Genomic DNA, 20242 nt, shown 5'->3' with positions numbered 1-20242 from the left:
GGCACCATTTAAGACAGCTAAACGTTTCCTACTTTACAGTTAGACTTCAGGCCCCCTGCAAACCCGCTAATTAGTATAGTGTGTGGATGGGATAGTCGATTTGGTGTTTCTGTAACATTGAGGGTTTTATCGAATCCACTTACTATTCAAGTTAGTGAAGTTGCGCGGGTCCCTGAACTCCCGGGCGGCCTACAGGAGCGGAGAGGTTGTTGGTCTGCATATGTATTTTCATCCAGAAATTATCGACTGCATCTGAGCCCTTTCATTGGTAATATGCGCTCCCAGAGCACAAATGCGTTTTGTGTGGTCTATGTAATGTAGGATTTTGTACAAAAACGGAGTGTATTACTTTAGGTTTACGGCCCGTTGAAGGAGGACATGGATAAGTCAACAATGAATGGAGTAAAACTGACCAGCGGGTAGTTTTAAAGAACAGTAACTGAAAATACCACGGAATGGATATAACCAACTTTTAATTATAATATGCATTCTGTGTGGTACCGGAGCACTGGCATTTCAAGTTTAGCGTGCTACACGTCTGCTTCTCCTACTTGTAAAAAATGCAGTCGTAATTTCCGCTTCGCCGCGCAGCCGCCGGGTGAAAAGGATTCAGTAATTTAAAATTATGCCACATTTACAGTAAACGGGTATCGTGGAATGCGCACAATTTAATAACTGCTATTATCTAATACGATTCCATGCCATGGGTACATGTTTAGCTAACATTTGATTTGAGGTGTAAATGTTTGCTTTGCGATTAGAAATTGCTGAATAAAATGGAGAAATATGAATGCAGCTGCTCATGTGACGTAAATGTTTATGCTTAATTTTGTTTAGAAATAGTTTAATAATGGATAAACCAGGCTTTTATGCAGCTACTTGTGTGTGATAGTACTGATGTGGAATGTGACCAATGACTGTACTTCAGTCACGTGTCTGAATCCAAATCTCTCCCCCTGTTCATGTAATGCACTCATTGATTGTACTTTTTCCTGAGGTGTACATCGCTTTGAAGAAACGTGTTTGCTAAATGAATAAATGTAAATGTATATTGACTTCCAGTGATACTTATATAACTGTGCAGTGATCTACCTGGTTATACAGAATGGTAACTAGCTCGATCAAAGGTACTACAGTATATGTCTTTGATGTCTCGCCTTGTTATTTACACACCACAGCTTCTGTGGCCAGAGGGAGCTGCTGTTGCTTCCCTGTCCTACGTCTGGAGGTTGAACGACAGACACCATGTTTCTGTACAACCTGACTTTACAACGAGCCACAGGCATCACCCATGCCATTCATGGCAACTTTTCAGGTATGTGTTTTAATGTTCAGTTTTGCTGTACGCTGAACAGTCCTCCTCCTGTTGGATTGGTAGTTGATATCACACCGCTTTTACCCTGTTTGCCGCATTGAGGTTTTTTTCTGCTACCCTTTCCTTTTTGTGTCTCCACTTATCAGGAACCAAGCAGCAAGAGATTGTTGTTTCCAGAGGGAAGATCCTAGAACTGCTGCGGCCTGATGCCAACACAGGGAAAGTTCACACACTGCTCACCATGGAGGTGTTTGGAATTATCCGCTCCCTCATGGCCTTCAGGCTGACTGGTGGAACAAAGGGTGTGTTGTTTTGAAATTTTCAGGAAACTGACTTTCTGTTATATGGTTGTGGCACATAATTGTATGACTAATATACCCATCCCATGCTTAACAGGGTTAATCCTTTATATCACAAATATCTGTTAGACTGATGTCCCGTCTAGCCTTACGCCCAGTATTTCTGGGATAGGCTCACTGCAGTTGACTGCGGCTCTCCTCAGGACAAACGTTTATTGACATTGGATGGATAAATTTCTGTGAGCAAAGTTATCAAAATGTCTCAGTCCACCTTATAGTCTCACACCCTGTGCTTGCGAGGTAGATGCCGGACTACTAAGACCCTGCATTAGACAAGCATTTATTCAAAATTAATGAATTGAAGTATAATAAGACACGTCATATGAATGCAATGCTGCCGTACTGAATTCATGAGCCCATTTCATGGGGGGGGGAGGTGTATTTTCATTCACTATAATAGAGATTTTTTTTTTTGTTGTATGGGACCTCCATTATGTCAGGAATGAGTATACTGTTTATCATTTTCATTTTTGTATTTCATGAGAAATACTGTTGTCAGTATACAGTGCAGACTCGGATATAATTATTAATACATTTTTAACAATGGTTATGCAAACAAAGTTTACACAGTTTTACTGCTGTGTACGTTCTCAATGAGTCAATTACATTTACTTATTTAGCAGATGCTTTTCTCCAAAGTGACTTCCATTGAACTCTATGTAGTGTTATCAGCCCACACACCTTATTCACTAAGGTGACTTACACTGCTAGATACACTACTTACACTGGGTCACTCATTCATACATCAGTGGAACACACTCTCTCTGTGTCACTCACACACTATGGGGGAACCTGAACAGTATGTCTTTGGACTGTGGGAGGAAACCAGAGCACCAAAACCCACACAGACAGAACATGCAAACTCCACACAGACTGAGCGGGGATTGAACCCATTTCCTCTCACACCACCCAGGTGCTGTGAGACAGCAGCACTACCCACTGTGCCACCCCATAACAAACCCAATTAAATTATCAGGTTTGTTCACTGACACATGTATTTGAACTTGATGCATCTTAATGTTTTTCTGTGTCTAGATTACATTGTGGTGGGCAGTGACTCAGGGCGCATAGTGATTCTGGAGTACCACCCTTCCAAGAACATGTTTGAGAAAGTGCACCAGGAGACCTTTGGCAAGAGTGGCTGCAGGCGCATTGTACCAGGGCAGTACCTTGCTGTTGACCCCAAAGGACGTGCTGTCATGATTGGTAAGGAAGAGTGGTACGATTGTTGGATCCCTTTTGATTTTAACCGCAACGTTTGAGAATTTTCTGTTTATTGAGTAAAAATTTTGTGACTCAACTTTGAATACAATACGTAACTTTTGTGAAAATAACTGTCAGCTTACCAAATGACTACCGTGACCTGCAGGATTTTGTGTAATAGGGAAAGTTTCTGTTGTCATCCGTAGATAACTTTCAATCTAACATGTCTTGTAGGGGCCATTGAGAAGCAGAAGCTGGTGTACATTCTGAACCGTGATGCTGCTGCTCGTCTCACCATCTCCTCCCCTCTGGAGGCTCACAAGGCCAACACACTGGTTTATCATGTTGTGGGTGTTGATGTGGGCTTTGAGAACCCCATGTTTGCTTGCCTGGAAATGGACTATGAGGTGAGTGTTACGCAACAGTACTGTCCAAAAACTACATTTCACTGCTGAGCCCAAGTCTAATTCTTCTGTTTTATATCACTGTTGTAAGCAAGCTGTGCAGCAGGTGCACACAGATTTTGTATGGAAAATTAAGTATTTTATCTTTTGCAGTTTTAAGAAATTGAAGTTGTCAAGTTTAAGTAATCATCTTATAGGTATTAGTTTTACCAAGCACTGTCTCATGGACGAGTTTTTATTTTCAGTAGTTTCCTAGGAAAATTGTCCTCAGAAGTCAGTGTTTTGTGTATCTTGTTTAGTAAGCCTTAAAATAATATGCAAGTATCACTGTTATACAGACCTGATTAATTTTTGAAAATGGTCTGCATACCAAAAGTTCATAAATCTGGGGTTACTTTTGCATCATGTTCAATGGGGGGGAAAGGATGTGTTTCTGGACTTTATGGACGCCCCCAAATATTTCCACAAACACCCTTCAAACACGTAAAAACGGTCTCAAGAAGTAGTACTGGATGCATTAGGTTGATATTAAAAATAATCAAGAAGGAAATAAACATAGATTAAATTAGGTCAGAAATTTTCTTTATTATTAAACTCACGTAAACATACTAAATACACATTACATGAATGATAACTGAGAAAATGAAATCACAGATCAAAATGAAAATGAGATTGCAGCAACTCCTCAAAGTTTTCTCCATCTGCTTGATCGAATCCACCTTCCTGTCCTGATTGGTTTTTGACTTCTCCGTTGTTGAAAAGTCTATGCATTATTGGTCGTGACTTTTAGGTCATTGTTGGAAATTCTGCACCTGTTTGGTTCACGATTTCTGTTTCATACCAGTCTGCCTTAAACACCTGAAAAAAAGTCTGTAGTACTGGGAGCAATCTGTTTGCGCAGTGGTCCCTGATTTCCGATGGTTTGACTTATGATTTTTTCGTCTTTACGATGGTGAGCTGGCGATAGACATTCAGTAGAAACCATACTTTCAATTTTGAGTTTTGATTTTTCTCGGGCAAGCTATAATGCAGTGTCATACTCTCTCGCGATACTGGGCAGTGGCGGCGATCCCCATCTTTCAGTCTGCCACACGGTTGTGTTTTGTGCATCTATAATGTCACAGAAATCCATCTGCATCTCCTGCTGGTGGGAAGAAGAGGAGGGCCATTACTCTTGAGAAACTCAAGATAATTGCCCAGCATGAAGGTGGCAAGCCCGTAATAGCCATCGCACATATGCAAGGCTATGATGTTTGGTTGGTGTATTAAATGTATTTTTGACTTTACGATATTTTTGACTTATGATGGATTTCACAGAACGTAACTCCATCGTAAATTGAGGACCACCTGTATACTGAACATGGTTACAACTTTTCTAGAGTTGTTTTACTGAACGTCACGATACAAGGGAATGCTTCTATACTGTGTGTTTGTGTACATATATAGTATATATTTAGAAGGAACTGTTTTCTGTAATATTGATTTTGTTAGATGTACCTAAATCTCTTGGAATAGAAAAACATTGAGTTTTATGTACTGTATGTGTGTCTTTGGCTGGAGGTAGCTTTTTGGTATTTGGGTTGATGCCTATGTTCCTGGGCAGTGAGTTCAAATGCAGCCCCAGCTCTGTCTACAGTGAGCCTGACAGCTCTGTGTATGGGATTCCTTTTGCTATTCTGGGTTTTCTCACACATTCCAAAATCTTCCTTTTCAGGTATGTTGGAGACTAACTTCAGCACATGTGTATGTGAATGATGTGTAATAGTCTAGTGTTGCATCCACATTGAATTCTCCCTTACAGGTGTTGTTTCATGGCCACCAAAATTTCATGGGACAAGCCTGAAGCAGGCAGTGCAGATTGTTTTATTCTGATATACTGATTGTCCATAGTTCTGAGACACTGCTGTCAGTGCTGCCATAAGCCAGCCACTATGACAAGCACAGGCTCCCTCTCCCTTTAGGAAGCAGACAACGATCCGACGGGTGAGGCAGCAGCTAACACTCAGCAGACATTGACCTTCTATGAGTTGGACCTGGGTCTGAACCATGTTGTCCGCAAGTACAGCGAAGCGCTGGAGGAACATGGAAACTTCCTTATCACAGGTGTGCTTCCTTAGGTAGACACAGATGTTATCAGGACATGATGGAAAATGCAGCCCATTATGCAGTAGCCTTAATGTAATATTGCTTTTTTACGGTACAAGAAAGAACTTTACTGGTACCTGTTGACATGATATGTCATTGTAATTCAAATGCAGTCAACACAAAACCTGTGTTCTTTGAGTCTAATTGAGAGTTGAACTAATAGCTTATACTGGTTCTTTATTGGGCAAAGCCATGTCCTTCATTCACCATTTTGGTTTCAGTGCCAGGGGGTTCCGATGGCCCCAGTGGGGTGCTCATCTGCTCCGAGAACTACATCACCTACAAGAACTTTGGAGACCAGCCAGATATACGCTGCCCTATTCCACGCAGGAGGGTGAGTTTATGGAAGAAGGTTGAAAGGATGCAATATAGAGGGTCTAATAAGCACTGCTGCTTCATTGCAAAAGTATTGAAACCCCTTGAAAGTTAACATTGTCTGGGTTACAAATTATACTTCTGCTTATTTTTCCAATCAGTATTTTTATTGTGAATTCATAGCTTCTGCCACTGTTGTTAGAGGAAAAAATAAGTTATTTGCAGATAAGTTAATGTCTTGTAAAACTTGATGGTAGAGAAAACTAGTTTGAAATAGAGGGCATTTTCAGGGTCTGCTGCAAAGATGGCTCCTGGGAGGCCTGGAAATGCTTGTGGGTCTCACAGAAGGGGTTGGAGGCTTGCTGTGAAAGGGGATGTGTAGTCTGTCCTTCCCCTGCTTGTTTCTACTGTGAGCCTCTCTTTGAAGATTGATGGGTAGGTTGGTAGGGAGGATGTTCTCAGTAAAGATTAGATTAGATTTTGATTCATTTTGGAGAGAATTTATGTCATTCTGTGAACAGATTAAAAATTCAAGGAATTTATGGGGGCAGGAGACAATATAGCGTTTAAGGCTGTATCCTTTGGATCCGAAGGTTGCAAGGTAAAATCCCACATACTACTGAAGTTTCCTTGTGCAAGATAATTGCCATAAATTGATAGGGGGTGCGGTGGCGCAGTGGGTTGGACTGCAGTCCTGCTCTCCGGTGGGTCTGGGGTTCAAGTCCCGCTTGGGGTGCCTTGTGGCGGACTGGCGTCCCGTCCTGGGTGTGTCCCCTTCCCCCTCCGGCCTTACGCCCTGTGTTGCCGGGTAGGCTCCGGTTCCCCGTGACCCCGTAAGGGACAAGCGGTTCTGAAATGTGATCCAGTAAAAACTTCAGAACTGTATAAATTGGTGAATCTATGGGATGTACATCACTTTGGTGAAAAGCGTATGCTAAATGAATAAATGCAAATGAATCATTGTGAGTAGCATAGCATTATAAATCACTTTGGAGAAAATTGTTAGCTACATGAATAAATGTAAATTGGAACAGCTTTTTTTTTTTTTTTTTAAACTATACAGACCATTGTTTTGCAAAGGCATTTTTAGGAACACATTCAGATTCTTTGGGTAGGGTGTGTTTTACTGTTGAGATGTTCATCAAGTATGCCCTTTTGAGCTAGTGATCAAATGCATTCTGTGAAGTTATCATCTTAAAACAGATAATTTTGTTTTCGTTGTATATTTTTATAGTAAACGCATCAGCAAATATGTTTAATACTTTTCGTCAAGTGTGCATTCCCGCATTGCTGCCACCTGTTACTACAGTTCCTCTCCATGGCATTATTAACATTAAATGAGAGCTGCATTTCAAATGTCATCTTTGTACAGTCTAATTAGACCAGAGTTTCTTCTGAACTGGGAGGACAGCAGAAATGTATTCAGACTGACAGGAATACAGTGAGGGTAACAATGGTTCAACAAAGGGGTAATTTAAAGGCCAAAATGCTTTTTGTTCATCCTAACTGTTTTGTTTTTGTGGAACTCTAACTCAAGTTTTCATGTAGATTTCATAACTGTTGTTTTGCATTTTCCAAAAATGAAAATTCTTTGAAACTTTCATTTTAAGAAAGGCAAAGCTACTGAAAATCCAGTAGGATATTAATTTATCTGAAAGATGGAATTGGATTAACAGATAAGCACTGAAGTCTAGGGCAGGATTACCAGCTTCATTTGCTGCTTTCAGCAGGATTTTATGATTAATTGCACTCTGCTGTTCCTGTGTTAAAAGCTCATTTTAAGCAAAGTGTGGGAGTATTTGTTGCCTCAAGAATTTCAAAATTACCTTCATTCTATTGTTGCAGTCCGGCTTAGATCCTCTGGCTATTTCCCTTTGACAGAATGACCTTGATGACCCAGAGCGAGGCATGATCTTTGTCTGCTCAGCCACCCACAAGACCAAGTCCATGTTCTTTTTCCTGGCACAGACAGAGCAGGGAGACATCTTCAAGGTCACACTTGAGACAGATGAGGAGATGGTGAGAAATGGTTTATGTCTGTGGTTGGGTTGGGATTTTTGAGATAAGCCATGAAAATAACCTATGATGTCATGGATATGATGAGTTTCTTCATGTCTCTTCTCTGACAGATGAGAACTGGAGAGAGCTTGTAACACTCTGATCCTAGCCTTTATTTCTTATTCCTCATTTAGGCGTCAACGTTTGATGACCTGGTGTAGTCATAGATCTGTGTTTTCAATAGCCTGTTTGTCTGACAGGTGACAGAGATCAGGCTGAAGTACTTTGACACCGTCCCTGTGGCAACTGCCATGTGTGTGCTGAAGACCGGGTTTTTGTTTGTCGCATCAGAATTCGGCAACCAGTGAGTTGATGTTTTGTCAAGCACAAACTTTAAAGTTTACGACTTTTCCCCTCTGTCGCTTACTTCCTTTCTCTAGGTTGTGTTGGTGTTGCAACTACCAATTGAAATATCTTGTTCAGGTTGTTCTTTTTGATTACCTGATGTCTCCAGTCATTCTGAAGGATGTAGTAAGGAAAATTTACTTAATCTGAACTGTCAAGGCATTTCTCTATAAAGTGTTTCTTTCCGGGTGGGGGTGTACTTGAGGTTACCTGTTAACTACTATATTTTAATGCTTAGTACTGAAACTGAATATGAAACCTTGTCTCCCTCTATTCTCTCTCTTAGTTACCTCTATCAGATCGCTCACCTGGGTGATGATGATGATGAACCCGAGTTCTCATCTGCCATGCCGCTGGAGGAAGGAGATACTTTCTTCTTCCAACCCCGGCCTTTGAAGAACCTGGTGCTGGTGGATGAGCAGGAGAATCTGTCACCCATCATGTCATGCCAGGTAGGTGTGTGTGTGTGTGTGTGTGTGTAGGTTTTCTTTACCTTTTGATACTGTTTTTAGATTTAAAAAATAAAATCCCAAAAAGCTAATAAATCTTTGAAGAATACTTTGGGTATTTTTTTTCTCCACTCCTGCCTTTTTTAATAATTTGTCTACATTTGGTGAATGGGTGTGAGCTTGCCATGCTGCCAATGCTGAGTTTACGATGCTTATCACAGTGTGAGTGGGCATGTCTTTGTGCCTTCAGATTGCTGATCTGGCAAATGAGGACACACCACAGCTCTATGTGGCCTGCGGCAGGGGACCTCGATCCACCCTGAGAGTTTTGAGACATGGTCTGGAGGTATTGACCAGATTCCTAATTTACAATGACCTGCTGTGGAAGTGATGAGCATCCTCATGTCTCTTCTCTGATTACCATTGGAGAAAATGTATACTTCTCTGATCCCAGCTTTATTTATATGTTATGCTTATCTGTTGGATGTTTGTGTTTGACACGTGCCACATTGTCTTCGGGCTATGCCACTCCCTTCAGGTGTCTGAGATGGCTGTGTCAGAGCTGCCTGGTAACCCCAATGCTGTGTGGACAGTACGGCGTCACATCGAAGGTACTGATAAACAGTTAAAATTCTGATAAAAGTCTGTGGTGTTTTTTTTTCTGCCTTTTGCCAAAATAATAGCAGGGTGATTGCATAGGTGAGCTAAAAGTTTAAAAAAAAAAAAAAAAAAGTTAATTTTGAAAAGCATACTTTACTTTTTACAAAATGGCTTTTGTAAGAACCTATTTGGTCTTATGTAGAAAGCATATAATGTTTTCCTGTCAAAACTAAGGAAAGTTCAATTAGATGTAAATGCCATCTGCATTGTGGTAGAGCTGCTGGAATTTCCCCAACCTTTCTGGATTTTCTAGAACAGCTATTAAATATTGCATTTCTCATTTAACATTACATTACATTGTTCATAACATTTTACATTTTGATAATTGTTTTTCTTGTTATGCAGCATTACAGCTAACAAAGGAATACATTATTTTAGCTATATGATTGAACTTGCTAGGTATAGATTTAAATGAAGATATGCAGTAAGCCAGCTGTGAATCAGTGCTTTCTTTTTATTGTTATCGTTATGTTTGCCTTTGGTTTTCCAAAGTTGAATTCAACACTTTTTTTTTTTTTTTTAAAGAAAAACATTAGTGGTACAACATACAATAGTTAGAGTTTTCTGCAGTTTCACTGGGCTCCTGTAGTTTCAGCAGGAGTTTGTGAGCCAAATTTCATGCAAGTCCCCTGAATTCCAAAGTTCTGTTCAACTGGGAATGGAAAATTAATGCTCAACCTCTCTGTTTATAGCAGAGTGGGCTCTGGTCTTGGGTCAGCTCAATAATGGCACATGTCCAATATCCTGAGTGTCAAATGTCTGCTGCCTCACTCTGGAAGTCCCTGGTGTGCCAAATTCTTCCTTGAAACCATGTGACTGCAGAGATTTTAACCTTCAAATGACAAGAAGTTTAAATTTCAGGAGTACTGCTCTAAAATAGCAATGTAACAGCTATGCTGTGGCATGCTAGCAAAGAATGGTCAAAGCTGTGTAAATTTCATTGAGGTTTTCATTCAGTGATGACTAATTTACCAGTTTTAAAATAAGTCTGAGGAATGTCAAGGTTTTTTTTTTTTTCTGTGCACAGGGAAGAGCAACGAGTGATTTCATTTATGCCTTTTTTCACAGTAGTGAAATTAATTTTTGTGCAGTATAGCAAATTTTAATGGAAAATGTCTAAAAACCAAAAGTGGTAGTACTTTTTAATGGCTTTTTTTATGCTTATTCATTGTGGATATTTTGAGTGTATTGAACTTTGTGTGACATGACATGTAACTGCTGTTTCTAGTTCCTATGTGACTTTTTTGGTAGAGATGGGGGGGGAAGTCAGATTCAGAAGTGGTGATGACAGACCATCTTAGCTTTTCAGAGAACAATAGTCATTCCTATATTAAATTTTTCCCTGAAAGCAGCACTTCTCTCTTCGGGCTCTTACAGATGAGTTTGACGCTTACATCATCGTGTCCTTCGTCAATGCCACCCTTGTACTCTCCATTGGAGAGACTGTAGAGGAAGTGACGGATTCTGGTTTCCTGGGAACCACGCCTACCTTGTCCTGCTCCTTGCTTGGGGAAGATGCGCTAGTCCAGGTAATCAATCTGCTACCACGTCTAGAAATGGGAAGTAGTTGGGTCTATCGCAGCCAGGTAGGTTCTCTTGACTGTACACTAATGTGTGCTCTGCCTGTTTGGATTCCTCTCTAGGTGTACCCAGACGGTATCCGTCACATCCGGGCTGACAAGCGCGTCAATGAGTGGAAGACTCCCGGTAAGAAGACCATTGTGCGCTGTGCAGTCAACCAGAGACAGGTGGTGATTGCATTGACTGGAGGGGAGCTGGTGTACTTTGAGATGGACCCGGTGAGTGTTCTAGTGAGGGCAACACCCTTGTAATTTTAACAGTGAGCACATCTGTCCTCTTGGCATTAGCAATGTGGGCCTGTATTACATTTATTTGTTTAGTAGATGCTTTTCTCCAAAGCAACTTCCAATGAATTCTATGTAGTGTTATCAGTCCACACACCTTATTCACCAAGATAACTTACACTACTAGATACACTACTCACATTGGGTCACTCTTCTATACATCAGTGGAACATACTTTCTCTGTCACTCATAAATCATGCTGTATGGTCCTTTTTATATAATATTTTCATATCTAGAACAGTTTAGGAGTGGTGAATCAAGTTGTTAACCCACGCTTCATTCTGCAGTCGGGTCAACTGAATGAGTACACAGAGCGGAAGGAGATGTCAGCCGATGTGGTGTGCATGAGCCTGGCTAATGTTCCACCAGGCGAGCAGCGTTCCCGCTTCCTGGCTGTGGGTCTTGTAGACAATACTGTCCGCATCATCTCCTTGGATCCTTCAGTGAGTCTCCACCCATCTAATGACTTTGTTTCAAAGGTTTCCTTTGTTTTCATGCCCACTTGTTACTGCTTTTGTGAAATTGAAACCCTACTCAGTATGTCTCAGTTGCAATACACGCTTCCATGTGTTGGCATGACATAGGGAAATGCCACTATTATGAATGGCTAGAGGAGCTTTTGTAACTTCAATTGTTCCTCTTTCTTTTTCAACAGTTGGGTTGGCCTTTATCGTAAAAGAAGTATTAACAGTAGTCCATAGCAATTGCTTCTGATAGTTCGTAATGAAATTGGACTCCTGAGGTTTAGATCCTCATGTGTCTGCTTTTTGCTGGGCTATATAAGGCCCTTCTTTTCCTGTCCTTAGACTGGGGCAGTGTGTTAACCTCCCTTTATCTCTGCTCTCCAGGACTGTCTTCAGCCCCTCAGCATGCAAGCATTGCCAGCACAGCCTGAATCCCTGTGCATAGTGGAGATGGGCGGAGTGGAGAAGCAGGATGAGCTTGGAGAGAAGTCCTCCATTGGTTTCCTCTACCTCAATATCGGCCTTCAGGTGAGCAGAACATACCTGTTCTTCAATTTGTGCTGCTGCTCTGGCATAGTGTACTTTGTGAAAGGCTATGCATTTATGCTATTTAGGCTGTATTCAAGCGCTCTGTGTCACTGCGTGGGAAGAGCGCTCTATAAAAACAAATTGAATTGAATATTTCAACACCAAATTCTGAGCCAGTATACGTCAGAGTTGACATAACCACATCTGAAGATTATTCTGTTTTTAAATGTTTCATGTCTTCATTTTGCTGAATAGCTTGCCTGGAAAAAGTAATTAGAAGTAAAACAGACTTTAAAACTTTAGTAGAACATTACCAAAACTTAAAGTAACACCACAACTGAGTCACCATGATTTTCTCTGTCACTGAAGAATGGAGTCTTGCTGCGGACTGTTCTGGACCCTGTGACAGGGGACCTGTCAGACACTCGCACTCGTTACCTGGGGTCTCGCCCTGTCAAGCTCTTCCGTGTCAGAATGCAAGGGCAGGAAGCTGTAAGTGAAATAAACTCACCTAGTTCTTTGTTAGTTTTAAGGTATATTTAGAATGCTGTTTTAACATATTGTCAAGAAATCACATCAGTTCTCTGTTGTATGAGTGCTTTTTATAAGAATTTTCATGTCTTTTTTTTTTTTTTTTTTTTTTTTGCTTTCATTGAAAACCAGTACAGGTTCATGCAGTATCTAGTAAATAAATCTCTACCAGAGCACTGGTTTCTCATTTCCCAATCCAAATTTCTAGATACCAGGCAGCATCAGCCTTTGCTCTTGTATATAAATGTTGATAGTACTTGTGCACCAACGGAGTATTTTTTACTGAAAGCATAACTTCTTGTTAAAGTGAAATCCCCCCCCCCTCCCATTTGCAAAGTGATTTTCTGTTTAACTGTATGGAAGTAGGGTTTTTTTTTTATGGACCATATATGAGATCAGATTTGGAATGTATACAAGACAATGTCAGATGTGTTTTGTGTTTTGCTGAGCTTCTTGTGATACCTGGCTCATCCCGCAGGTCCTGGCCATGTCTAGCCGTTCTTGGCTAAGCTATTCCTACCAGTCACGCTTCCACCTGACACCGCTGTCCTACGAGACACTGGAGTATGCCTCAGGCTTCGCTTCAGAGCAGTGCCCTGAGGGTATCGTGGCAATCTCCACCAACACTCTGAGGTAAGTACTTGCATGCCCGACAACTGTAATTCAAATCAGGAAGGCCCAGCACTAACTGATAGAGAAAATGGTGCACCCTAGATTGCCATGGAGTGCTTGACTGTATGTGTTGCAGTTTTTTCTTAGTTTATTTTCCAATAGCTGCTGTACAGGTTATCTTTGTATTTCATGACTCCTTTAGTGTTCACACTCTATTTGTGTTATTCTCTTATTTCTCTCTGCATTCTCCCTCTTTGATCCCCATATGGTTTTTAAATCTCCAATCTCTTGGTGTTTTCTTACTTGCCCCCACCCCTTAGGATTTTGGCTCTAGAGAAGCTTGGAGCAGTGTTCAACCAAGTTGCATTCCCTCTTCAGTACACACCTCGCAAGTTTGTGATCCACCCAGAGACCAACAACCTGGTGCTTATCGAGACAGATCACAATGCCTACACAGAGGCCACCAAGGCCCAGCGCAAGCAGCAGATGGCAGAGGTGAGGAGAAAGCTGTAAAGGGTTTGCGATGTTATGTCTTTAAGCAGAAATGGGCACAGCATGTAGGCAAGCAGGCAGGGCAAGCGAGGAGCGAATCTGGAAGTCTGTTTCACTTTGTATAACGTCTCTCTACAGACTTCCCTCTCTCGCTGCCTCTCTTTCTCCCTGCAACCTAGGCTCATGTCAAATGCTACCAGATGTGCCATCTGTACCTCTGTTCATATACTAGTCACCACAAAATTCCATAACAGACTGGAAAATACATGTTGTTTGGACAACCTTGAATTTCCTGTTACTGGGTTTTTGCGCTTCAGAAAACCAGATGTTTTGAACCTGTTTTTGTACTCAACAATGTGAACTGTAGATGCATGTTGGTATGTGTATGCCTAAACTGATGGTGGCCTTATGACTTGAGAGGATTTGACTTCCTCATTTGTGTCTCCTTTGTGGTGCCCCCTGTAGGAGATGGTGGAGGCTGCTGGAGAAGATGAAAGGGAGCTGGCTGCAGAGATGGCTGCTGCCTTCCTGAATGAGAACCTTCCAGAGGCCATCTTTGGGGCACCTAAGGCTGGGTCAGGACAGTGGGCCTCACTTGTGCGCCTTGTTAACCCCATTCAAGGCACTACCTTGGACTTGGTTCAACTGGAGCAGAATGAGGCTGCCTTCAGGTCAGTGGTGCCTTTAGTGTCAGCCTGTACTAGAAGACAAAACTAGGGTACTGCATGTTCAGATGAGTCATGTGTTTTTGTGTGTATGCATTAATACATTAATGTGCACTGGTGTGATTTTATGGTATGTTGAAAGAGGAGTTAAGCTTTTCAGTAATCTTTGTAATTCCAATAATTACAAACTCTTGTTTTCTTCTTTCCTGTGAAATGTTCCCACATCCCACCCTTACTGCACCCCTCAGTGTTGCAGTGTGCCGATTTGCTAGTGGCGGGGATGACTGGTATGTCCTAGTGGGTGTGGCCAGGGACTTGATCCTGAATCCACGCTCAGTAGGAGGTGGCTTTATCTACACTTATCGCCTTGTTGGGGGTGGTGACAAGCTGGAGTTCGTGCATAAGGTGGGCAAACTAACTTGTGCAATTTTGCCTTTCAGTCTCTGGGTAGTGTTTAGTCATGTGTTGGGAACACCTGACTACTTAAAGGAAAAGCTCTTGCACTCAGAATTGAAACTTCTAAACATTTCTTTTGAGCGACTGATCTTTCTTTTATTTGATGTGTTTGAGCCTCGTAGCTCTCAGGTTATGCAGTACTGAACTATGTTTGCTCTGTGAAGGGTCTATTTGTAACATTGCTAAGATGACATCTCTCACACAGACCCCTGTGGAGGATGTCCCATTGGCCATAGCCCCTTTTCAGGGTCGTGTGCTGGTTGGTGTAGGCAAACTCTTGCGCATCTATGACTTGGGCAAGAAGAAGCTACTCCGCAAGTGTGAGAACAAGGTGAGACAAGGGCGCATGCCAAAACAAACCTAGCACTTTACTCATTCTTGGATTGTGTACAGGTAGGGACACTTTGTGGGTTCAGTTGTATGTCCTGAAAGCTGTGGAGAAAGCAAATGATTTATGGTGTGATTTTTGTGATCACCTTAATTTCAAAGGAACCATTATCTTTTCTCTTTTAAAGAATTAAAAACACACTTAATTACAGTCCTTATTATTGTTAACAAAAATGAATTAGAACTAGACATTATCCAGGGAGCAATCCAGTATTGTGAAACTTTGATCCAAGATGCAGAAATTGCATACTTTATTGATGGTGAATGTGGCCAATTTCATGTCTGTTTACTGATGTGGTGCTGATGGTTTTTTTTACAGCACATTCCGAACCTGGTGACAGGGATCCATACCATTGGGCAGCGAGTGATCATATCTGATATCCAGGAGAGCCTGTTTTGGGTGCGCTATAAGCGCAATGAGAACCAACTGATTATCTTTGCTGATGACACACACCCACGCTGGGTCACCACAGCTTGCCTGCTAGACTATGACACCATGGCATCTGCTGACAAGTTTGGAAACATCAGTGTTGTACGTGTTTTATTTTCAGTTTTTTCTATAAACAAATTATTTTTGACATGAGATTAAAGTTTAAGGTTGCATGGGTGAGGCAAATTAAGGAAAACAAGGAATGCCTCTCAAAGATTGGTTTTTTACAAATTCTAAATTTATTAGACTAGACATGACTATACATTCAGTATGTTTTCTTTTGATGTATTTTTGGAAAATGTTTGAGAAGTAATCAGTACCCATTATGAGCATAGAAAACCAGTTGGATCCTGGAAAAGTAAGGTTGATATATGTTTTATAATCTCCTGTGTTTTGTGTGCACAATAAATGTATGTAGTTTATTACGTGATGATTAATTCTGGACTCTTCCATGCCTTTGCCCCATCCTTTTAGGTTCGCCTGCCTCCCAACACCAGTGATGACGTGGATGAAGACCCCACTGGGAACAAAGCACTGTGGGATAGAGGGCTGCTCAACGGGGCTTCCCAAAAAGTAAGCTTGCCTCTTGCATTCTGTGGAAACGACATACCAAACCTTGCAGATTGTTGGCAAACTTCCCTGGACAGATTTTCTGATATTCTGCAGCTATTTTCTGTTTCTCCTTTGACTCCTCCGTGAAAGAACGCATAATGACTTTGTTTGTCAGTAATAAATTGGTTTGTAGGAATTTTCTTTTTTTGCTACTGTTTGGTAAGCAGATACTGTGCATGAGATAAGGGTGCTATAACTTTATTCTTCTACCCGTAATAAAAATAACCCAGGCTGAGGTCATCGTGAACTACCACATTGGCGAGACAGTCCTCTCACTACAGAAGACCACACTCATCCCAGGGGGCTCAGAGTCACTAGTCTACACCACTCTGTCTGGAGGCATAGGCATTCTTGTGCCCTTTACTTCCCATGAGGTACTGTCATTGCCACCCTCCACCCAGATACGGTGGTGCTGCTTTTAATTGTGAAAATTATTGACAATAATGGGGGGCAAAAATTGACATCAAACCACAGTTTGTGTTTATTTTGAAGATTATTTATTACACTGATTTGTTTTGCAAGTATGTAAGCTGGCACTTCCAGGCAAATAAGTGAGCACCTGACCACAGTCTCTCCTCCTCCCTTTCTGTGCCATCTGGTTTCTTTCCTCTTCCTCACCAGGACCATGACTTCTTCCAGCACTTGGAGATGCACATGCGATCTGAGTTCCCCCCTCTCTGTGGAAGGGACCACCTGAGCTTCCGATCCTATTACTTCCCTGTTAAGGTGGTCACCGGACAAGCTCATATATTGTATTTCCGTGCAGACCTTTCTCTTACAGTCACATTTTGCACATGTCTATTGCTTAAGGCTACTGCTCCCCCATTCATGACAGGATGTGTTCTGTTAGTCTGTACTGTTAGTTTAATCTCTGTTCCGAGTTGGTTCTGAGTAATGATTGAGCACTAAAGGATTGTTTAGTGTGACTGACTGGTTTAAGTTGGAGTTCAAGAGCAGGATAATGTTTCACTTATGTCCATTGATCATGACATAGAGTACTTAATGCTTCTCTTAAATTTTTCTTTTTCTAAATATAGTTCAGGGAGTCATCTGAAGTGACTTAACTTAATTGTCTACTTGTTTGCAAAATGAGTGCGGAAGTTTGTATTTAGAGAGCCATGGAGACTGCCTATGTGACATGAATTAACTTATCCCTCTGCAGAATGTAATTGATGGAGACCTGTGTGAGCAGTTCAATTCCATGGACCCCAACAAGCAGAAGAGTGTGTCAGAGGAGCTGGACCGCACACCCCCTGAGGTCTCCAAAAAACTGGAAGATATCCGCACACGCTACGCCTTCTAGACCATTTTAAAGCATGATAGCTGGAGGGCAGGAGTTTGGGAGGGCTGGGAGTTGACCCCACAGGCACTCAGCTACATGCTCTTAGATTTAGAAAGACAAATGTACAGATTTGTTCTCATTGTAGCACACAAACTACCAACTGATCTAGCAGACACACTGAAGCTGTCTTTTGTTTTCACTGGGTTTTTTTGGAGCCTAATAATCTTTTTCGGTCTTTTTTTTTTCCTTTTTTTTTTTAAACTGTACTTTCTTTTTGAACAGTGGTTGGACTTAAACTAAGCAAAACAAGTTGTGTTTTTACATTATACGCCTGATTTGGATCAGTGTATTTGTGAATGAATTAACAATTTCTTTCACAATACACAGGCAAGGCCATACCATACATGAGCTTCAGTGTGTCATTTTTCTTGTACAATGAACAATTTGTTTGACTTGTTTGAGCTTTGATAAACCGAAGATTGAGGAGAAAAATAGTTGCCCTTTAATCCAGTTTGTTTGTCGGTTGCTGGACATAAGGTATTTAAGTAGTCCCCCCCCCCCATAGCTGATGTGTTCATCTTTTGTTTGTACCTTGTAATCTTAATTATATAAACCTCCACCCAGCTTGATGGGTGCCAAGCTGTAGGAGACAAATTCCATACTTTTTATTGGGGGGGGGAAATGGCGAAGGTAGGGGTTTGTTGTAAATAAACTTTTTTTATATAATTTGTTTCTCTTGGTGTCACTGCATGTCTGCTATGGGGAGGGTGGGTCATGGAATTTGATTTACCCATTCTGTTATTCATAGTACCATTGTTTGATATAGAACCTGTTAATGGACTGATACTAGTGTTTGTGTTTTCCTAGCCTAGAGGTCAAGTTCTTCAGTGGGGCTACAATGAGTACTTGGTCCTTAATTTCCTTTGCTGTATCTTCATATGGGTTCAGTGTTCGTCGCTGAAGTCATTCACACTGAAGTGGGGTAGCTAACCTGCTGCTTTAGATGGCACCCATACTTTTCATGGAATTTTACTGTGAAGTGAGTTTTAATCACATATACTGTCTTGTTCTGCAAAACAAGTGGCTTGTGTATCACATCCACATTTTTTATGTGTTCTGCACAGTCTGAGATTTTCTGGTATCAGAAATATCAAACTCAGGGTATGCCCAGTCCATCACTTTCCCTTGCATCAGCTTAAATTCCTTTGAGAAGTACTTAGTACTAATTGACTCTTAGCTGTTGTGTATAATTATCATAAATACAATAAAACTAGCGTTTAAAAAAATCAACTGAAAGTGAATTCCCAACCATTATAGTTTGCTTCAACTGATGTTTATTACTTTGATGCAAAGTTTTTTTTTTTTTTTTTTTTTTTTTTTTTGTTTTTGTCATTTGGAAGCATTCTCAAAAAGTACCAAAAATATGTGGGATTTACATTATAGATAACATGAAGATTATAAAAGAACTCGAGACATTGGCTCTGTGTTTTTTGTTGCTGGGCTTATAATGCAGGGTTCTCTGATGAGGGGAGGAAGAGCTTGTCTTGTGACATAAGAGGTTAAGTATGTTGGAGTCTAGTGATGGTGAGTAAGCTGGAAGTGCAATTCAAATAACTTGATTCCAAAGGCATGTTTCATTGTAATATTTAGCATTTTAGGTTATGCAATATCAGAAGGCTTTTTTTGCGATTTCAGGTCATTGGATTGCATGTTAATTGTATGCAGCAAATGTGCCTGAAAATGTTGAGGAATGGCTTGGATTACCCACTCCTGGGTATTAACAATCAGCAGATGTGTCCAGCAAGAGAGTTTGAGAATTTCACAGCTGACCAAGACCACCTGGCTTAGTCTTTTGGGTGTTGTTGGCCACATTCATTTTATGAATGAATTAGTCAGAAAGCAAGAGAATTAACTACACAATATACAGATTGTGGGATGTGAACAATAAAACTGGATTGTGATTGTTTGAGTCTATTAGCTGGAAAACATTTTGAACAAAAGAAGAAGTAAGGCTGTCTGAAGTGATGGGTTTAGCTTTGCTGAACATACCTGAAATCCTGTTTAAAAGTATGTTACATTAACATCCTGGATCCATAAGAATTTAGACTCCAAAAAAAAGTGAGGGATATATGGCCTCTTGTGTGAGTACACTTTTTTCAGTGTATTAACTCTACATGTGTTTCTCTTTTCTACCTCTATAAATACAGTTGTTAGGTTCAAATATTATTTCAATTTCTTCTTTGCTGGCCATTTTCCTGAAAATTGAATTAAGTCCAGACCCTTGATCTTGATAGCAGTGTTGGTGGAGTTTGTGATAAAAGCACTTGAGGTAGACGGGTCCATAAGGGAGCTCCTTCCCAACCTGAAACACCCTTCTGCTCTGTGTTGTTTTTGATGAAACTGAAGCGGTTTTCATGTACGGTTGGTCAAGACCTTGTTTATTTTCCGAGTACTTGTAATGGCTTTGAGGTATTAGCGTCAGGGTTCAGCCAACCCAAAATTGTCATTGTTTTCCCAGATGTTCCTGGACAAAATCACAGTATAACGGCTCTTAACACAAACCTAAATGGAAACGATTGGTTATCCATCTTTTTAACACTCCTCCCGCCATTTTACGACAGCGTTCCACGAGGAGTGAAAAGTTACCACACATCTCCGCACGCTG

General features: G+C 41.0%; 1 protein-coding gene across 1 annotated transcript; it reads left to right on the top strand.

Annotated features, from left to right (window-relative positions):
• The first annotated feature begins 161 nt into the window (after positions 1-161).
• On the top strand, positions 162-18905 carry sf3b3 (splicing factor 3b, subunit 3). Its single transcript, XM_018726669.2, has 27 exons — positions 162-268; positions 1179-1315; positions 1462-1617; positions 2710-2880; positions 3112-3284; positions 5243-5384; positions 5648-5760; positions 7623-7760; positions 8000-8103; positions 8431-8596; positions 8844-8939; positions 9132-9204; positions 10631-10782; positions 10897-11052; positions 11406-11561; positions 11967-12110; positions 12480-12602; positions 13120-13274; positions 13574-13748; positions 14211-14416; positions 14659-14815; positions 15072-15197; positions 15573-15785; positions 16158-16256; positions 16526-16669; positions 16917-17021; positions 17458-18905. Exons 2-27 carry the CDS (start codon positions 1246-1248, stop codon positions 17596-17598), a joined length of 3654 nt encoding a protein of 1217 aa, XP_018582185.1. The 5' UTR covers positions 162-268; positions 1179-1245; the 3' UTR covers positions 17599-18905.
• Positions 18906-20242: the final 1337 nt, after the last annotated feature.

Source organism: Scleropages formosus, chromosome 7, assembly GCF_900964775.1.
Source record: "Scleropages formosus chromosome 7, fSclFor1.1, whole genome shotgun sequence".
Taxonomy (NCBI): domain Eukaryota; kingdom Metazoa; phylum Chordata; class Actinopteri; order Osteoglossiformes; family Osteoglossidae; genus Scleropages; species Scleropages formosus.
Note: the sequence above shows the minus strand (reverse complement) of the source record. Positions and strands in the feature narration are given on the sequence as shown.

Excerpts from the sequence above, each read along its gene's own strand:
- sf3b3 (XM_018726669.2), top strand. The coding sequence starts at position 1,246 with ATGTTTCTGTACAACCTGACTTTACAACGAGCCACAGGCATCACCCAT. Across the intron at positions 2,881-3,111 it reads AGGACGTGCTGTCATGATTG|GGGCCATTGAGAAGCAGAAG; the intron begins GTAAGGAAGAGT and ends CATGTCTTGTAG. Across the intron at positions 11,562-11,966 it reads TCATCTCCTTGGATCCTTCA|GACTGTCTTCAGCCCCTCAG; the intron begins GTGAGTCTCCAC and ends TCTGCTCTCCAG.